Genomic DNA, 18056 nt, shown 5'->3' with positions numbered 1-18056 from the left:
AGAAAGTAAGAACTAAAACTAAGAAGTGACTATGCGCTTTCCAACGCAAAATGAGAAATCCCGTTTACTTCACCATAGCACTGATTACACCCGTAGTTACTCAGAAGCACAGCCTTCTCCGTCGATACAAAATACAGAAAGGCAACAAAACATCGAATGTTGAAACAGTTTGAGATAATCAGCCACGGCCAGTCTACGGAAGCGACTTATTCTCATCTTCTATCCGCAAGAATATGTATTTAATGAGGTTTTGGCTTAAATCCATCGACTGCAAAGTTCCGTGTAGCTGCAGGTATGGCTAAACGAAGTCCATCAAGTTCGGGTTTGGCGATAATTTGACAACCTAGACGAGATCTGTGGGAAATATAATTGGATATAAGATAGGTACACAGACAAAATGTCAGTGTGTCAAGCAAGACTAGAGACTTACGTTTCGGATAGGCCAAATGCCAGATCTAACATGTCATTCTCCTCATCGGTTGGCTCAGATAATTTGTTATACTGGTCCACGTCCTGCCAAACACATGACAATAATAGAGTTGGGTTAATATGAATGTTCCACGTCTGCTTCCCAGTGAAAAAATAAAGACAGGGGCGGCATGACGTATTTCACCAAGAAACATAGGTGATGAAGAGGGTTGGCTGTCATAAAGAAAGACGAATATCGGTTCATAATGTACTCACCATCATGATCACATGACAGGTGGAACAAGCAAGAGATCCTTCACATGCTCCTGTAATGAATTGAATTCGCATGAATTAGATAGTTCACTCGATTTTGCTCATGGGATCGCAGAACAAATCATGAATTGATATCTTGAGGAATCGTCACTACTGTCTTTATGAAAATGAGATTTAGCTTTGAAACAAAATTTACCTTCAAGCTCTATGTTGTTCTCATGTGCAGCTTCTAGCATTGACATTCCAACTGGGACCTGTATATGCATCTCTTCTCCATCTTTGTTGCAAAATATCACATTTATTCTGTAAACTCGAAAATGAGAGCATGGGAGTGCAATGCATTAAAATTAACACATCCTTCAAACATCATATGGCTGCTCAACTAATCATGTACCAATTAATGTCAGGAAAATAAGACAAGGACTTCAGGGAACAACTGATCGGAACGAAAAAATTGGGGAATGATATTAGGTGCCAAAGACTCACTTTTCCTTTTCTTCATTTCTGTGCTCTGAGTTTGCTTGAGCTGCTGTACTGAAAAATAATTTGTTTATCTGAATACATAGATAGAAAGAGGACCGGTATTAGGTTTAATAGCATGGACAGATCAAACAGTGAAATCCATACATCTGAAGAAAGGAAGCATGACAAGTTTTCTCAGTTGAAGGCGACAACATACTGTTGCATTTAACTCTTCAAAAAAAAATCTTGACGAATACTCTAATTCGGTTCTAGATATTCTAGAGTTGAATAGTGAGTTTCAATCTTTTAAATACTACTGGTTTATGCTCTGATCTAAGATACAGTAACTGTAAAACTATGGCAGTCCTTGTTTGTAGCTAAACATCACTAATTGTCCAGCCACCTGACTTAACTAAAACATGTCCAGTAAGTGGCAAAAGAGAGGAGTTCAAGCAGTCAAGTTCATGGCAAAGGTAAGATGTAAAATGTACCAACCAGGGAACCTAAATACTGATTATGAGCCTTGGGGAAGTATAAAGTCCTTGCTGTTAGAGTAGGAGCTGCAAAGCAACAAAATTAATCAAATCCTTGTCAAAGCAAATGAGGTTCAAGTTCAAATTCACGAGCAACATTAATTTTTTGAGTTATACATCTCAATAGACAAACTATAAGATCTTCATGTGTATAGAACATCCACAATCCAACTACATGCAGACAACTTCAGTGGTGAAATCAGATGTGGTTCAAAAAAGGATACGCAAGATAATATCTCCTTGTAAGGTAAAAAAGCACATTTATAGAAATTGATGGCTGGACACAGAGACACAGACTGTGCAACTGGTTGTCCAGGGAAAGTATGAAACTCCCTAAGAGACTCTATCGACACAATCCAATTAAGTTCTCCCATCTAAGCCAGCTACATTCAAACTCCCATTAAGCCAGTCCATATTATGCTAAAATCTCCTAAACTCATCCCTCACGAATAAGCAAATAAAAGAGGAAGAATAACAACCAATTCAAAAACAAAGATTGAAGTTATTGACATTACCATATGTCTAGGAGTGAACACAGATTGAAGTTAATGAGATTTCTTTTCTTTTTCTAATTTAGTTCAAAGTATATGCATCATTAAAAAGTGTCTAATAATGTCATCGGGCACCCCATTCATGTATTGATGATCTATAACAACTTCAACAAGTATTAATAATTCCTAGTTATACATTAGAAACATGAGTTATTGGAGTAGAAAATAGGGAATCTAATACTATGCGATAAGATAATCAAGTAAACATTATACTTTATACCCTAAAATTCTAAATAGATAGTTACTCATACACAAATAGGCTACAAATATATAGATAGTTACTCATACACAAATAGGCTACAAATATATAGATAGTTACTCATACACAAATAGGCTACAAATATTATAAGAGAAAACATGTTCAACATAAAGTAATCTAGAAAAACACTTTGTAGAGAATAATTTCGATTTTAGTTTAAGTTGAATCATTATCTTATTTTGCTTGATAAATCCCCATAGCTCTCAGAATGGTGTTTGGATGTGATTGTGATATATGATCTCCCAAAACCGAGCCCCAAATTTATACTTATATTTATAGTTGGGAAAAGATCTGGCTTCAAAAGTCTAATGAACTAGCAAAAAATTGTGCTTTTTGGACCAAATTAGCGGTCACTCAGCAGCTCGTGGAGATTGTTAGGAAATAAAAAACAAATATAAAAGAGAATGAACACAAGGATTGTTTACCCAATTTCTATATAATGTGTATCTATGTTAAGGGGCGATGCCGAACCAGGAATTTCACTATATAATTTCAAGATGATTTTACAAGAGAGAGCACATCTATTTATAAGCACAATAGAGAGCCTTAAGTCTAGTCACACTAGGAAATATATTTCATAAGGAAGAGTAAATCTCTCATAAGGAAATATGGAAACAAATCCTAAAGTAGGAAATATTTTAGGCTCCATAATTAACAGAGATTGTTGTGGACTCTTTGAACAATTCCAGCTGATCGTTGGATGCATGCGAAGTGAGTGAGCCGCTTGTTTGTCCATGTCATTGATCAGTGTGTCCAGCGAGCCGCTGAGTTGGTCGAAACCAATCCAGCGGATTGATGGAAACTCCATGTTCTCGGATAACACTTCCCACAGACCGCTGGGTTTGCTTCGTGCCAACTCAGCGGACCACTCATTATTGTTAATTCTCGCGTTTCCGACTCCAAATGATGTCTTTTACGTTTAAACTTGTTCAACAACCAACTAAAGACACAAAACATGTAAAATTTGTGTTTGTTCTTTTGGTGTTCTATGTTGAAATTGTTTCGAGCGCATTTTTTCTTCTTGGATGAGGCAGTGTTAATATCAATTGGCCTCTAGTCTCTTTGTTGTTCTCATTCTCAGTTAAAGGTGTTGTTGATTTATCTTCACTTGCTCTCTGATTCTCTGTCGTTGTTGATTTATCTGTTGGTAAAAGTCTTATTCTCGTTCGCGTTCTTAACTGGAGCTGTTGATTCATTGTTACTCTTGATCTCATATTGAGTTTAATTGTTTTCTATGTTAGTTGATCTAATTAACAGTAATGACATGAAATAATTAATACTCCATATAATTTATTAAATTAACCCACTTAATCTACAATTACGTCACCAATCTTTTAAAAACATAATCATACCCACACAACAAAATAAAAGCAAATGAGCAATTGTGTCGTTTTACGTGTAAGAGTGACCACAATAGAAGAGCCGCTATAGGCACCGTGCCGGCGGCTCCTCTGATTTTTTATTTTTTTATTTTTTTTAAATCTTTATCTATAAATAATCTAGTCCCAAATCATTTTTTTCATTCCATTCTATTTATTTTTGTCCAATTAAATTTGTTCCAATCCAATTAAAATATACCAACATGATAAAATAATATGATTTGTGGTTGTGACCACTATTGGGCTGACAAATTTTTGTGGCTGAGGAAGAACTATTGTAGCTGTGCCTTGGGCAAAATCTTAGTTGTACCAGTCTATTGTAGACACTCTAACGAGCCCTACATGTTTTGACACATATGTTTCTTATCATAATTTACATATCTTGCTATATCATGTTCGGATACCAAACGAGCCAAAATGCATTAATGGAAGTCTGAAATATTGGCAAAACTAAACCCATGAATCCAAAAAGGATTTACCTTTCAATAATTAAAGAAACCATCAAACCTGCATTTACAACACTTCAACTCAGTTGGCTGTTGACTTCCCAGCATTATGATCTCTTATCCAAAATGATTTATACAACAAGAGATAAAATTATGACAACCAACAGTCAGTAGTAGGTCAACTAGAAAATGAAGAAAAGGGAAGAAACCAAGAAATAAGATGGTGAGAATCAAAATTGGCTGGTATCGGCATCTTGAAAGCGCGTCCTTTCCCTTATTGTTTGCTGTCAAGGTCAACTCAAATGTCAAACGATGTCAAAAAATTTCCCAATGAACTTGAATGTCAATCCCATTCTGATGTCAAAGCTCGATCGCCAAAACCAACCTGTGTCTGTCGCGTGCCAACCATTTTCTCTTATCTGGTCAGTTGTCCACTTTGAAGTTCAAAGGTGTTTCCGGGGTATCATTTGTGGGGCTGATCTGAGCCTGGGGAAGGGAATGAAACAAAAGTGAGGTCTTTCCATTCATGCATTCTTGCGCCAAGGAGAGTTCTAGGTGATGTTTCTACATATGAAGCTCATGTAGTTTTCAGTTACAAGTGCGTAAAAGAAGAGCAAAAGACAAGAGAAAAGGGACGAACAAGAGATACAAATCATATAAGCGGCTATATTTTGCTTGACGTGCAAGATTTTATTGCCACAGATTCCTGCTACAAGTACATGCAATGCAACTAATGAAAAATCCCTAACCAATAATAAAAATGCAAGTTATTCATTCTAAAATGTAAATAACAAGAAAGAGAACCTACTTGTATATCTCCTCAAGGAACCATTTTTATTAACTGATAATGGTAATGGTCTTCTCTCCTGACTCCGAGAAAGAATATCTTGCATTATTTCTGGCCAATCTGAATTTAACCTTCTCGCAAAGTCTTGTACTTCCCTGATCAGTCAAATATAACAGAACATTCATTTAAGTATGGAATGTATAGGCAGCCATAATTTATATTAGCCCCTTACATTATTTGCAGCAGTCAACAGAACAAGTGACATGTTGGTAAGCAGCATTTGAAAAAGTTATATAAGTAAAAAGAGCTAGCAAACAATTTGAAATTCTCCGAGAGACAACAAATATTAATCAAATAGAATAATTTGAAATTTATTTTGGCATTCCACAAAAGAAACCCATTTTAGCTTAGCACATGATACAAATTCAGTGATGAATTGTGACTCAAAATGCATAATTACACGTCCAATTAATATTATTGGCATCTTAACAGAAGCTTAATTTAACGATAGATACACACAAGCCCAAAAATGGAATTCCTAGTTCATTAATGAAGGTCTGTGGCAACAATATTAGAAAAAGTTGGCAAATGCATCCAAGATGTGATAGAAAAACTCCTTGCTTTTAATTTGAAACAAGTGATAGCATCAAGGCAGGTATGTTGCCGATTGAATAAACATGATAATTGCAAAGGTTAAGTGAATAAGAACATGAGGACAGGAGAGCATGTCTTAGAAACTGCTTAATAGTGCTTGTTGTCACTATGCCACGACACAGAGGCATGAAAGAAGGATCAAATATTTTATTAAAAGAATTTGTTAACCTAATGGCCATACATGTGTGTGACACTTATGCTTTAAATAACACCAGCAAAAAAGTTATCAATCATGTGTTAAGAGTATGGGTGGAATACATTGCAACAAGTTCACTTTCTCCTTGCTAGAGCCTATAACTAACTAAGTATGATAATTTATTTCTAGATTTGAAGTGTGGGCCAGCTTAGCATAAGATGTTTGTCACACTTTCCTTTTTAGTTTGTCCCACAAAAGATGTCACTTTTTCTTTTTTAGAAAAAATTCTCTCTCACATCAATATATAAAAATATATTCTCTTCCACCACTTAACTTACAAAATAACATCTCCTAAAATCTTGTGTCATCATCCAAGTGAAGTGACAAGTGTGACATCTATTATGGAAAGGAGGGGATACTTCTGATGAAGGAACAAGAAGAAGGCAAAGTACTTTAACACCAATCATATCATTCTTCCAACTTATTAAGAGTGTGACCAATCAAAAGCACCGAAGGCAATAAACATACCTATCAAGTTTTTCTTTTAATAAAGGATCAATCCCATCAAACTCATCTTCAGCTGCTAATCCATCATCTTCAATGTCGAGCAACTTAGTTACATTACAAACATCATTAAAAAGCTTGTTATGCAATGAAGGATTACCAGACTCGGAATGAAGCTCATTTGTTTCCTGCATCACATAAGGAAAGTCAGCTAAAACAAGTTAGAAAAATGAGGCATTGATACCACCAGCCATTGTCCTCAGTCAGCTAAAAGTACACAGTCTATCAATAAGCAGTATGAATCCATAAGCAAAATATTTGCAAGGACTCCCACCTTCTTGTTCACATCTACATCATTGCTTAAAGAAGAGGTATTGTTTGAAGTACTCGTGCAGTTTGAAGAAGTGTTCTTGAGATCTTTCCTTTTACGGCTCTTCTTTTTATTCTTAGAAGTTTTGGTCCCCTTAAAATCTGCAAGAAAAACGTACATATTATATTCCTACCCTAAAATGATAAATAAGGGATAGAAGGGCGGGTGCAACAGTATGTGGAGTTCATTTGTACTTCTTCATAACTTGAGGAGCTACAAGCAAGACATAAATGCTAGGAACACTAGTTACAACCCACCCTAATTATCATTGAGAAAATTACCATTCTCAGTGATTATGCAGGTAACGATTATAATTTGAGGGTAGTTACACACAAAAATCTTCTTACAAAACTAAAGATCTACTTCGAATTAATTGTTTTCAAAAAGTGAATTAACAATTAATACCTTCACCACCTCCATTAATAAATGATAACAAGTCATCGACTGAACGCTCATCCCCACGCTCATCTTCGATCCCAACATTCTAAAGAACACATTAAAGCCACTGTCTCAGTCTCAAGTATCACATACTGAATACCACTTTCAAGCAGTTTATCGAAGCTGAACATCTCTATACAATGGTGCACAAACTTAAAAGTAATAGTGGTGAGATTACATGACTGTAAAAACAATGACGTGATCACCTTCAACCTCTCTCTTTCTTTTAATTCTTTCCTCTTCCTAGCATACAATCTATTCAATAGCCGAATCCTCGGATCATCCATGGTATTTTTGATAGGTTCCAACTTTTCCTCCTGTATTGATGGGGAAAGAACATATAAGAAAAGGTAGATAAGAATAACAGGATTCTCCCAATAATGAAAAGGACATTAAGCATGTACATTGCTGGCAATGACAGAACACCTCTGTAAGATCATCAGGGAGATGAAATATCTCTCGGATCTCTTCTGGAGTCTTCCCTTCAATTACCCGTGCAAGAGCCCGACTAGTGAGATCAACCAGTGACTTCAGCTGTAGGCTGTCAGCAGCAGATGTCAGTTCACAAAGCCTTTTAGTATCCATTCGAACAAACTTCTCATCGAATGACTTCCTCTCCTGCATTGAGGTATAACAAAAACCAAAAACTTATTTTTCCATATCTTCAGATAACTTGTATCACTAAGTATTCACTAAAAGTGAACAGGCCACAGGGAAAAACAAGTTCAGGAATACAACCTTGTTGGAATGTCCTGGCACTTGATGGAATCGGCAGTAATCAAGTATCAAGCTCAGCATGGAAGGATTGACACGTGAAGGAAGAGAGATGGGATAATTCTTGGAAGATCCCATGCCAGCATGTATTTCTTGAGATATAAATGGGCAATACATGGCCACTTCTTGCTCTACTTGCTGTATCGAACCATCAGAAGTTTGAAGCCACACATACGCCTTTAGCATCTGTAATGTCCACCATGAAACTAATCTCAATCAGCATTAATTAAAGAGCCAATGAAAATCAATATCATATGACCGTGATCAGGTATGTCAGTAAGTTAAATGGATATGCAGGACTATTACAAAGCATATGGTAGATAATACGGAAAGAGTAAAATATGATAAGGTAATGAATAGATATACACAAATAGGATAGTTGAGATGCCGTAGGTGCAAAAACAACAAGCACACCTCTGGTTTTATAATTTCACTATCAGCTTCTGTCATTTCACTCAAAACTACGATAATAGGAAGTGAAGAACCTTCAGAGGTATATTACCTGCAGGAAAGAATGCAAAGAGTTATGACAACGTCCTTACTTCAACCACAGAGAATGATAGTATGCACTCCTGTATCGATTTTGGAAGCCTAAACAGAGATTTTGCAGACAAAGAATATATTGTCTGACGGCAAAAATATTGTCTTAATGTGACCTAATATTCAGGATTGAAATAGCTATTCACGCAAACTTGACCTATAAGTTAATTAAACATATCCAAAGTGAAGTATCCACTATGCTATAAATTTATGATAAGTGGGTGTCTCAAACAATGTGATCCCCCACGTAGTACTTTAAAGTTAGTAATTTTGACATCCATAGTACGAATATGAAATACTTCTTCTCAATTTACTACACAGACATATACCATGATCCTAAGTCCTGAGACCACCGATCAGATTAAAAATAAAGACTTCTGAGTTCCAGAAGCTAAAACATTCAGAGTTGGATAAAATTCTCACAAAGCATAAAAAATGAGACAGTAAGCAGTTATGGTGAAGCTCGTATTATGATACATCTAATTCCCCAATTCATATTATCACTAGTCCCCATTTCCAAAGTCTCCGTCTTGTTTCATTACATCTGTCCAGCACCAATACACTCTTCCAATATTTAACAAAACGCTGGGCAGCATGACTGTCTTACTAAAAGACTACACCTTAATCAAACTGCACCGCTTAAAACCAAAATAAAAGCCCACCACAACAATTTAAAGTCCCAAACACAATAATATGAAGACTCAATTCTTACTGAGAATAAACTAGTACATCTATATCAATATCACAGCCAACGGAGAATCAATAAATGCTGGTCCGAGAAAGCCAAGCCCACCAGAATTAACCCCAAAAATATAAGAATAAGAGATGAAGACTAGACTCTTGCTGAGAACAAACGACTTCGTATTATTCTGTATCAATATTCAAGAAATAATACAACCAACCAATAATCAATAAAAGTTGGTCCAAGAAAGCCCTAATCCCCAATCACCCCACCCCATTCAAATTCCAAACCACCAACAATTTTCAGCTCCCATTATGCAATAAAAAAGAAACCACAACAGAGAACAAACAATAAATCTCAGGAGGCGTAGCGTAACAATGGATTGAAGTTTGAAAAATATATAAAAATAAATAAATAAAGCAATCATAGCCACTGCCTCAATCAAATTCGAACGTGCAGAATGTAAATACGAGAAACGAAACAAAGCAAGGAAGAACTTGCCTCGTTATTCATGTAGACAGCCCGCACCTGAAAATTGGAAAAAGAGAGAACAGTTGATGTTGAGACCGAAGCTTTGAATTGTGGAAATGGCGGTCGGGAAAGAGATTGATTAATAATTACATACAAAATGGAGATGTGCAGAGATTTGTAGGATGATATTTTAGCTGTGTTTAAGTGGAAGAAATATATGGATATTAGACTCAAAGGAGTTGATATATCTGCTTGTATGATTAGATGTGTGTTCAGTTTTAGGGTGAAAATTGAAATGCAGGTGCAGCTTCGTCACCACGCTTATATATTGGTGTAGGAGTATAATTTTAAAATTATAGTAAATCATACAGCATTATATAGTAGTAACTACTATGATTATTACTACTATTGAGATTATTATGATATTAACACTTGTTAATCGACAATATTTTTTATTTATTATTATACTATTGTTAATTACTAGTAATACATTGTCCGTCCTCAAATAATAGTCTATTTTTATCACTTTTGTGTTCCATCTTTTAAAATTAGTTCATTTTCATCATGTATAATTTTTTTATTCTAATAAGATAAACCTCATTCTCAATTAACAATCCTATAATTATTTTTTAAAATTTTATATCTCCTATAATTTATCAATTTCACATTAAAATATATGGCAATTCCGAATTCTTTATTTTTAAGGACAAAAAAAAAAGTAATTCCTTCATTCCATGAAAGTATTTCACTTTGTCATTTCAAGACGTTCATAGTTAAAGACTCGTCTAATTTTTTACTTATCTGGAATTTTGAAATTCGTAGTTAATCATTTGTGGAAACAATACTCAAATTTCGAGTCTTGAATTTTAGTTATTTTTTATGTGTATTGTGGTATGTGTTTATATAATTGTGATATCTTTAAACGTGTTTCAGTTTATGTTTGAATTTTATCAAAGCATGTTCAGTATAGTTTAATTTTCAAGTTAGTTTAACTTTTTTCCACTATAAAGTATATTTCACGATCGCAATCCGGTAAGAATAGCAAAATCGAGGAACCACGACTAGAGTGAGAAATAAGGAGAGTGGGAATACACAATGGGACTTGTGACCAAATATTCAATTAGAAATCAAGACAAACCAAATAACTCTTGGTTAGTTATGAATTTGAATGAAAATATAATTCATCAATAGAGATTTATCTGGATATAGATGAACATGCAACGGTATCCAAGACATTGGTATGCAGTGGAAATCAATACGGTCATATGTACGAAGACATGGACCTCCGAGAGTCTTAACTTATAATAGAAGGCCAAGGCTAATTATCAAACTTTGCTCACCATTCTACACCATCACCGATCTACCTGCACGTATAGAAATACATGCAGGACTGGATACAACGATACTTGGTGAACACATTTCTTTCTATATTTTGTCACGTTTGAACACCAAGTGTCGTGGAGATGGTGCTCTTCCATGGTCAGCTTCAACGTTCTTCAACCGGGGAGGTGGCCATTTCCCACGGTCTCCACGACATCATTTTTGTGTCGTGGAAGGTGACCACCTTCCACGTTCACCTGTGTACACTAATCTGAGTATGGACACCACCCTCACTCGGATTCAAATTCGATTCATAAGTTCCAACCAATCAGATAGGCATCATCATATAAAATAATCATTATTGTCAAGACAACATCATTTGAATAAACAACGAAGACAATTTTGGATTTTCATAAAATATCATTTCAAAATATTTTATATTTTTATCCATGTTAGTATGTAGGATAAAAAAGTTCACCTTATTTGTTTTCCGAAATTTTTGGAAATAAACCTTCGATTCACCGTTACTTTCTCTTGTGATTCTTCCCTTTAAAAATAAAATACAAGCTAAATGATGTGCATTCTAGTTTATGCATTGTCTTCTTTTAACTTCACGCCATATTTGGATTAGGGATTAAAATGTTGGAATCTATGTCCGGTCAATGGATTTTGACCAATTATAATTTCAACGAGATATTTAATTTTGTGAAATTAAATGATATAGCGTCGATCTACATTCGGAGTAGATGACCGTCGTATATTTATTTTCTTAAATCCGATACTCGGTGAGTGAGAAATAATAGGATTAAAATTGTGCAAAATTGCAAACTAAATGAGCTATGAGAGAAGCTAGGGGATTAATTAAGAGAGTTAATTATCCCACATTGAAAGTAACAAGCTTATTAATCAAGTGTTTTTAATAAGAATGATTATTACATGTAATAATTCTAGTGGACTAAGATGGATTGTAGAGCCCACAGGTGCGCCGCGAGCCTCGAGCCCGTGCCCCTGTCCTTGTCTGTAACGTCTCGTAACCGACGACCGTTACGGTCTAACAATGATAACAGCCATCATGGCTGTTGACCCCATATCTTGTAATTCCAGAAACCAACCTAAAATGTTGACCCCATATCTTGTAATTCCAGATACCAACATAAAATTCTTAACTAACCCCCGTATCTTGTAATTCTAGAAACCAACATAAAATTCTTAACTAACCTGGAGATTAATTTCCTATGGCTCAATGTCATACAAAGGTTAATTATTCAAAGAATAATTCCATCAAGAAATTATTTTATTCTTGTCGGGATTCTCATTTAATCATCTCAAAATTCACATTTTATTTTCATAATCTAATCGAAAGGTTGATTCCTTAATTAAATCTAAAGGTTTAACTTCGAGCCTTATCTTTAAATCAATCAGAAGATTAATCTCTTGCTTGAAATACAACAATTAAAATTTAATGAATAAAATTTAATTGGTGATTAATTAATTTATCCGGGTGCAATGATTTAGTTCAGATTTTGGGCCTAGAATCTCATTCTTTTCATCAACCCAATTAGTTATAGAGAACCACCTATTAAATTTAAAATTGGCTAAGGAATTAATATCCCACTTCAGCCCAAATAAATTAAAACTAAAAAAGAGCCCAAAAGAAGAGGGCCCAATTATAAAAATAAAATTTTATTTCATTATTTAATTTATATAAATTATAAACGATAATGTTGTGGGTTTAATGTGTAATTTACATAGAAGTTTGTAGGTATGATTTATAAAGTACTAAAGTAGGTGAATATTAATATTTTTTTGAGTTTGAGTTTGAGTTTGAGTTTGAGTTTGGTATAATAATTGTAGTAAAATTATTTTTTGATATGACATATACTCAAAAATAAGTTTGAGTTTGGTATAAATGACTTGAGGAGGTAGTCTCATAAGTTACTTCATAATAAGTTATAGGGTAGATGAAGTAATAATTTTGTATTTTAATTAGCCTCTTAGCTCTCTAATACAGTAATACACTCTTAGTTCCAAAATAATGCAAATAAATCTTTGGACACAGGTTTCAAAAAAAAAAAATATAGTGCTGTTTGCATTGTGGGTAGAAAAAATATTCGCACTTTACGATTGTTTATATAGTTCAGAATGAATAAAATGTACAGTTTTAGAGGTATAATTGTATGAAATCGTTATAGATAAATTGCAATAGTGAGATTATTATTAATGTGTGGTATAGGACGCTGTGCAAAAAAAAAGGAAAACAAGAGATGTTCATACTTATATGGGATTGAACGAATGATGAAATTGTTCATATTTGTTTTTTTGAACAAAGGGTGTACAAATTATTCATTAACATTAATTGTTCATATTTTTTTTAGAACAAAGGGTGTACAAATAATTCATTAACATTCCTAATCACATACACACGTCTACTCCCTCCGTCCCACAAAGATTGTCCCATTTTTCCATTTCTGTCCGTCCCATAAAAATTGTCCCATTTTCCATTTCACTTTTACCATTTTTGGTAGTGGACCCCATATTCCACCAACTCATTCCTACTCACATTTTATTATAAAACTAATACTTTAAAAGTATGACTCACATCTCACCAACTTTTTCAACTCACTTTTCATTACATTTCTTAAAACTCGTGCCAAGTCAAAATAGGACTATCTTTGTGGGACGGAGGGAGTATTTTTTTTCTCAATGTAGCCAATTAGAGCACTTATAACACATCCAAAAACAAGGCCAAGCTGCATGTGCACCCAGAGGTGATGCGAAGCTGGGGGCAGGCCAAAGGCCTCAACAAAGACGTGAGAAAGGACCCGATCTGCACACACGAACGCGTTGGCAGCGTCCCTACTGACCAGTGAGAGGATGTGTGGGAGGTACACAACTCGAGCGCTACTATAGATGTTTTCAAACTATTCATTTTTTTTATTCTATTCTATTTCTATTTCTATTTCTATTTCTATTTCTAATTCCTAAATATAATTAATGTCAAAGTGTTCCGTCCACGATTAAGAGTCCCATTTCTAAATGGCACGGATTTTAAGAAATGTTAAGAAAAGTGGGTAAAAGAAAGTTAGTGAAATAGAGGTCCCACTTGTATATATTAGTTTTAAATGATGTGTGAGTGGAATGAGTTAGTGGAATGTGGGGTCTCTTTACCATTTATGGTAATTATGAACCGGAACTCTTATTCGTGGACGGACCAAAATGGAAAAACGGGACTCTTATTCGTGGACGGAGGAAGGACTAAGTACTACTACTATGCACCACACAATTAAACTGGATATTCGATAAGCAAGACAGTGACAAAATGCAGAATTTGAGCTATTCTATCCACATGGCCAACTATGACTGGACTGGTTGGTTATTAGTTATTACTCCTATTTATTGTGGTGGGTGCTAGAGTCGGTGGTGGTCACCAAAACCCCAATTTCTTTATTTGAAAAAATAAAAGGAATGCCCTTTATTACTATATATATACATTAATCACATGAATTGGAGCATACAACACATGAGATCATGGGTGTTGTCATTTTACTATAAGCTATATTGGGACATTTTATTTTTTGTTTTTGTATATATACATTATTCACATGAATTTGGAGCTTACAACACATGAGACGGGACCACAGGTTAATGTGTGTTGTCATTTTTTTTTATGAACTTAGTTGTCATTTTACTATAACCTATATTGGGCCGGCTTATTATTTGTATTTTGTAGTAGTATAATATATGATCAAATACAACTTAAATATTTCAACAAATATATACGACCTTTATCAACACAAATGCACACACAATTATTTATAAGTGATAAAATGATTCTCATTCATATAGTGCATCCGTGAGTCCTCTTTTTATTACTACATCAAATACACAATATTACTAAATTAGTTATGGAGTACCTATAATCTATTGGAAAATTTTAAAATTTACCTATATTTTAATATCCAAGATAGTATTGATTTCGTTTGTTTTATTTAGAAATTGTGATCGAAATTGTCAAATTTATAAATTACTTGAAAATATTAAGTATATTTTTTTAATTCATCAACCTTTACGTCTTTTACGTGCTTAACTGGAATTGGGATATTGGTTTTACTACTATTAGTGATAAAATTCTGATTTAGAAAACCAAAAAATCTAAAAGAAATTACAAACATCCATTGAAAACCAATAAAACCCCGACAATTTTGAGGCAAAACCGTCAGTTTTCTCTATCGAGCCAGTTGCATATTTTTGAAAAGTGAACTACATCAAAAGTCTCTAACCTTTCCAGTTGTGACACTGCATGTCCCTCAGAAAAAAAAATATCTCCGGAAATCCCTAACCCTAAACATAATCAAGTATCATGTATTTTGTGACTAAAAGACCATTCTGCCCTTAAAGGGCATTTTGGACAAAAGTCATCAGAATCTGCAAAATCCTGTTGTGGCGGCCTGCATGCTGCACATCGGTCACTGTTCATCCTGTTGCGATTTGACATGTTGCAGCGCCGGTTCTTATATCCTCTCTCTCTCTCTCTCCCTCCCTCCCTCCCTCCCTCCCTCCCTCCAAATATACGCCACATATACATATAGAGTGTGTTTGTGTTTACTAACTTTTTTAACACAATTCAAATATTTCACAACATCACTCACTTTTCCCTCACCCGCCTAAACACTCTCTGCAAACCCTCTTCTCTTGCGAATGGCGCCAAAGCGGAAGCCCACTGGAACCTCAGGCGCGTCCTCTTCGCGGAATTCTTCTCGTCGTAAAAAAGAACCCTCGCCACCGCCCCCGCCACCGAGACATGTACCGAAGGTTATAGATGTGGATAAAGAAACATGGGATATCCGAGATCCCGAGCTGGATTTTTTCCACCCGGAAGAAGAATATAGTAAGTTATGTTTTTAAGTTCATTCGTACATCAGAATTATATACTGAGTTTTGTTTTGTTTTGTGATTTAGGGCTCCAAAATTGATCTTTTGTGAATTTGTTTTGGTTGTTTTGGTTTGATTTTTGTTTTGTTTGTCCGATAATTTTGGGAATTTTGGGTTTAATTTTGGGAACATCCTGGATTATTTTCCATTGCTTTCCATCATGGTGGTTCATTCTTCTTTACCAAGGAGGAAAAAAAGTATGTTGGGGGGTATTTGACTTTCTTCGACTTCTGTACCATAGACCAATTCGAGCTCATAGACCTCTCGAGCATGGTGTTAAAGTTGTAGTATGATATGAAGATGATATGTGAGTTCTATTAATGTGATCCAAAGTACAGTCATGACTGCAAGGGGGTTTTAATAGGCGGCCCTTTGATGCCCTTTATTGAGGAGCCACATCTAATGGATTTCCTCAAAGTGGCGTCTACTTCCACAAAGCTAGTTCACATGTATGTTGTGGAGCTAACCCGGGCGGCGGCTTTACTGAAAAAAAATGAAAGATGAAGCTGAAGAGCTTCTCAGATTCAGAGCGTCGAAACCCCCACAAGTCATTATTGAAGAGATTGAACAAAGCGAACCGATTGTGCCAAAGCGTCAACAGAGAAGGAAGAGGAGACAGGACGATCAGGTGCAAGGGCACCAGAGTAAGCCTTTGATGATTGGCTGGTATGATAGGGATGTTGAGTTCGAGGAATATCTTACAAAAAGTTTAGAAGATAAGCATGCTCAATGGAAGAGGGATGATGAGGTAGCTCGTCAAATTTTGGAGAAAGCATTTGAAGAGGTAGCATTTGAAAAATATTATCATCCGAATCAGTAACATCCAAAGCTGTAGAATCTGAGATTGAAGATATGCCAGTTAGAGAAGCAGCAGTACCATCGATGGTGTACCATTTGAAGCAGTAGCATCTGAGGATGAAGTTATGCCGGAAGTTAGGGAAGCAGTATCATTTGAAGCGGTAGCATCTGAAGTTGATGTTATGCCGGAACCAGTATCAGAACTTGAAGATGTGGTACCAGAAGCGGTGCCAGAACCAATAACAGGACTTGGAGGAGATGTTGGAGATGTTAGAGGAGGAGATTTCCATGCATACGTACCAGAGGTAATGAGTTGTGATTTACATAATTGACTTAGTACTCCGTTTGTGATTTTGTGTACATTTGTGTATTCTAGGCTGTACTTGCACCGTCATGTGTTGAATATTCCACACCGATTGGTCCAAGTGTCATAGTTGACGATCATCCTACTGAATTGACAAATGTAGTGGACCAACCTGATGCAGACAGTGCAAGAGCAGTTGTACATGAAGAAGATGTGTACCAACCCGTCATAGACGGTGGGTGTGAACCACAGGCAGACATTAGGGTTGACGATGAATTCTTTGTGATCCTTGGGGACATTACCGATGAACTGTTCATGTCCGAAGTTGACACCCATGTGCAAGGATCAGCTCCTACAGAAGCTGCGTCTGAAACAGTTGTAGGAGAAGTTCCCCAACAGTTTTTCCAAGATGATTTATACCGTCCTTCTTTCGAGTATGCTCTGGACGGATGTCATCTTCATAATGAGGGATATATGACTAAAGATGAAGACGATGAGGTCGGCCATTTTATGTCATTGGCCAACATGTGTCGAGATAAACAGTTGTTTACCTCATTCTATGAGTCGCTATGTCAGCAACATCAACCGACACAACAGCATCAGAGTGACGAGCCGGAGACCGGATGAGAGGGGTCTGGAGAGCAGAATGGTGAAGGTAGTGGAGGGTCCAACAAGCGGCGAAAGCACTCACCTGTCATGGAGAAAAAGAACTCGTCGTCCGAACCAAACCCACTAGCGAGCAAGAAACCGTGGATGAGCTTCAAGATCTACAAGATCTAGAGGATTTGGAGGGGCTTCCAGTTTGGAAGCCTGATGATCTTTTTAAGGATCGAGATTTCTTCTACAAGGTCATGCGGCAGTACACGATAATGACGAGTATCGAGATTCCTGATATCTTGGGTAGTAGTAATTAATAACTAGTATGGTGTCAGTTTTATTATTACATTGAATCGTGTGCCTGCGTGGTTTGACTATATCCCCAAGAGGTGTTCGAGAGAAGTTCTATTATTCGGAAACCCGGCCGGTTTGGATTTA

General features: G+C 35.8%; 3 protein-coding genes across 7 annotated transcripts; 1 reads left to right on the top strand and 2 right to left on the bottom strand.

Moving 5' to 3' along the window:
• Positions 1-6: 6 nt before the first annotated feature.
• Positions 7-4432, bottom strand: LOC125207625 (adrenodoxin-like protein 2, mitochondrial). The gene is made up of 7 exons (XM_048107043.2): positions 4345-4432; positions 1639-1703; positions 1168-1235; positions 878-984; positions 685-734; positions 431-513; positions 7-354 (listed from the first exon to the last, which is right to left on the bottom strand). Exons 4-7 carry the CDS (start codon positions 945-947, stop codon positions 240-242), a joined length of 318 nt encoding a protein of 105 aa, XP_047963000.2. The 5' UTR covers positions 948-984; positions 1168-1235; positions 1639-1703; positions 4345-4432; the 3' UTR covers positions 7-239.
• On the bottom strand, positions 4325-9952 carry LOC125207624 (SKP1-like protein 21). Of its 5 annotated transcripts, none has more exons than XR_016132404.1 (11): positions 9698-9952; positions 8389-8476; positions 7939-8160; positions 7627-7818; positions 7407-7517; positions 7168-7246; positions 6727-6863; positions 6417-6580; positions 5120-5253; positions 4697-4797; positions 4325-4595 (listed from the first exon to the last, which is right to left on the bottom strand). XR_016132404.1 is itself a non-coding variant. In XM_089060140.1 (11 exons), the coding sequence occupies exons 2-11, from the start codon at positions 8422-8424 to the stop codon at positions 4775-4777; spliced, it is 1029 nt and encodes a 342-aa protein (XP_088916266.1). In that variant the 5' UTR covers positions 8425-8476; positions 9698-9952; the 3' UTR covers positions 4325-4774. The 5 variants fall into 5 exon arrangements, 4 of the variants coding, with proteins under 4 accessions (XP_088916266.1, XP_047962997.1, XP_088916264.1 ...); XM_089060140.1 differs by having other exon boundaries at positions 4325-4797; positions 6417-6483; positions 6553-6580; XM_048107040.2 differs by having other exon boundaries at positions 4325-4797.
• A 5616-nt stretch (positions 9953-15568) lies between these two features.
• On the top strand, positions 15569-18056 carry LOC125206275 (uncharacterized). The gene is made up of 2 exons (XM_089059857.1): positions 15569-17022; positions 17094-18056. The coding sequence occupies exons 1-2, from the start codon at positions 16843-16845 to the stop codon at positions 17646-17648; spliced, it is 735 nt and encodes a 244-aa protein (XP_088915983.1). The 5' UTR covers positions 15569-16842; the 3' UTR covers positions 17649-18056.

Source organism: Salvia hispanica, chromosome 6 (assembly GCF_029641045.1).
Source record: "Salvia hispanica isolate PSC_SH4W2 chromosome 6, Shi_PSC_v1, whole genome shotgun sequence".
NCBI classification, from domain to species: Eukaryota; Viridiplantae; Streptophyta; class Magnoliopsida; order Lamiales; family Lamiaceae; genus Salvia; species Salvia hispanica.
The sequence above is the reverse complement of the archived record's forward strand: the minus strand, read 5'-3'. Positions and strand labels throughout refer to the sequence as shown.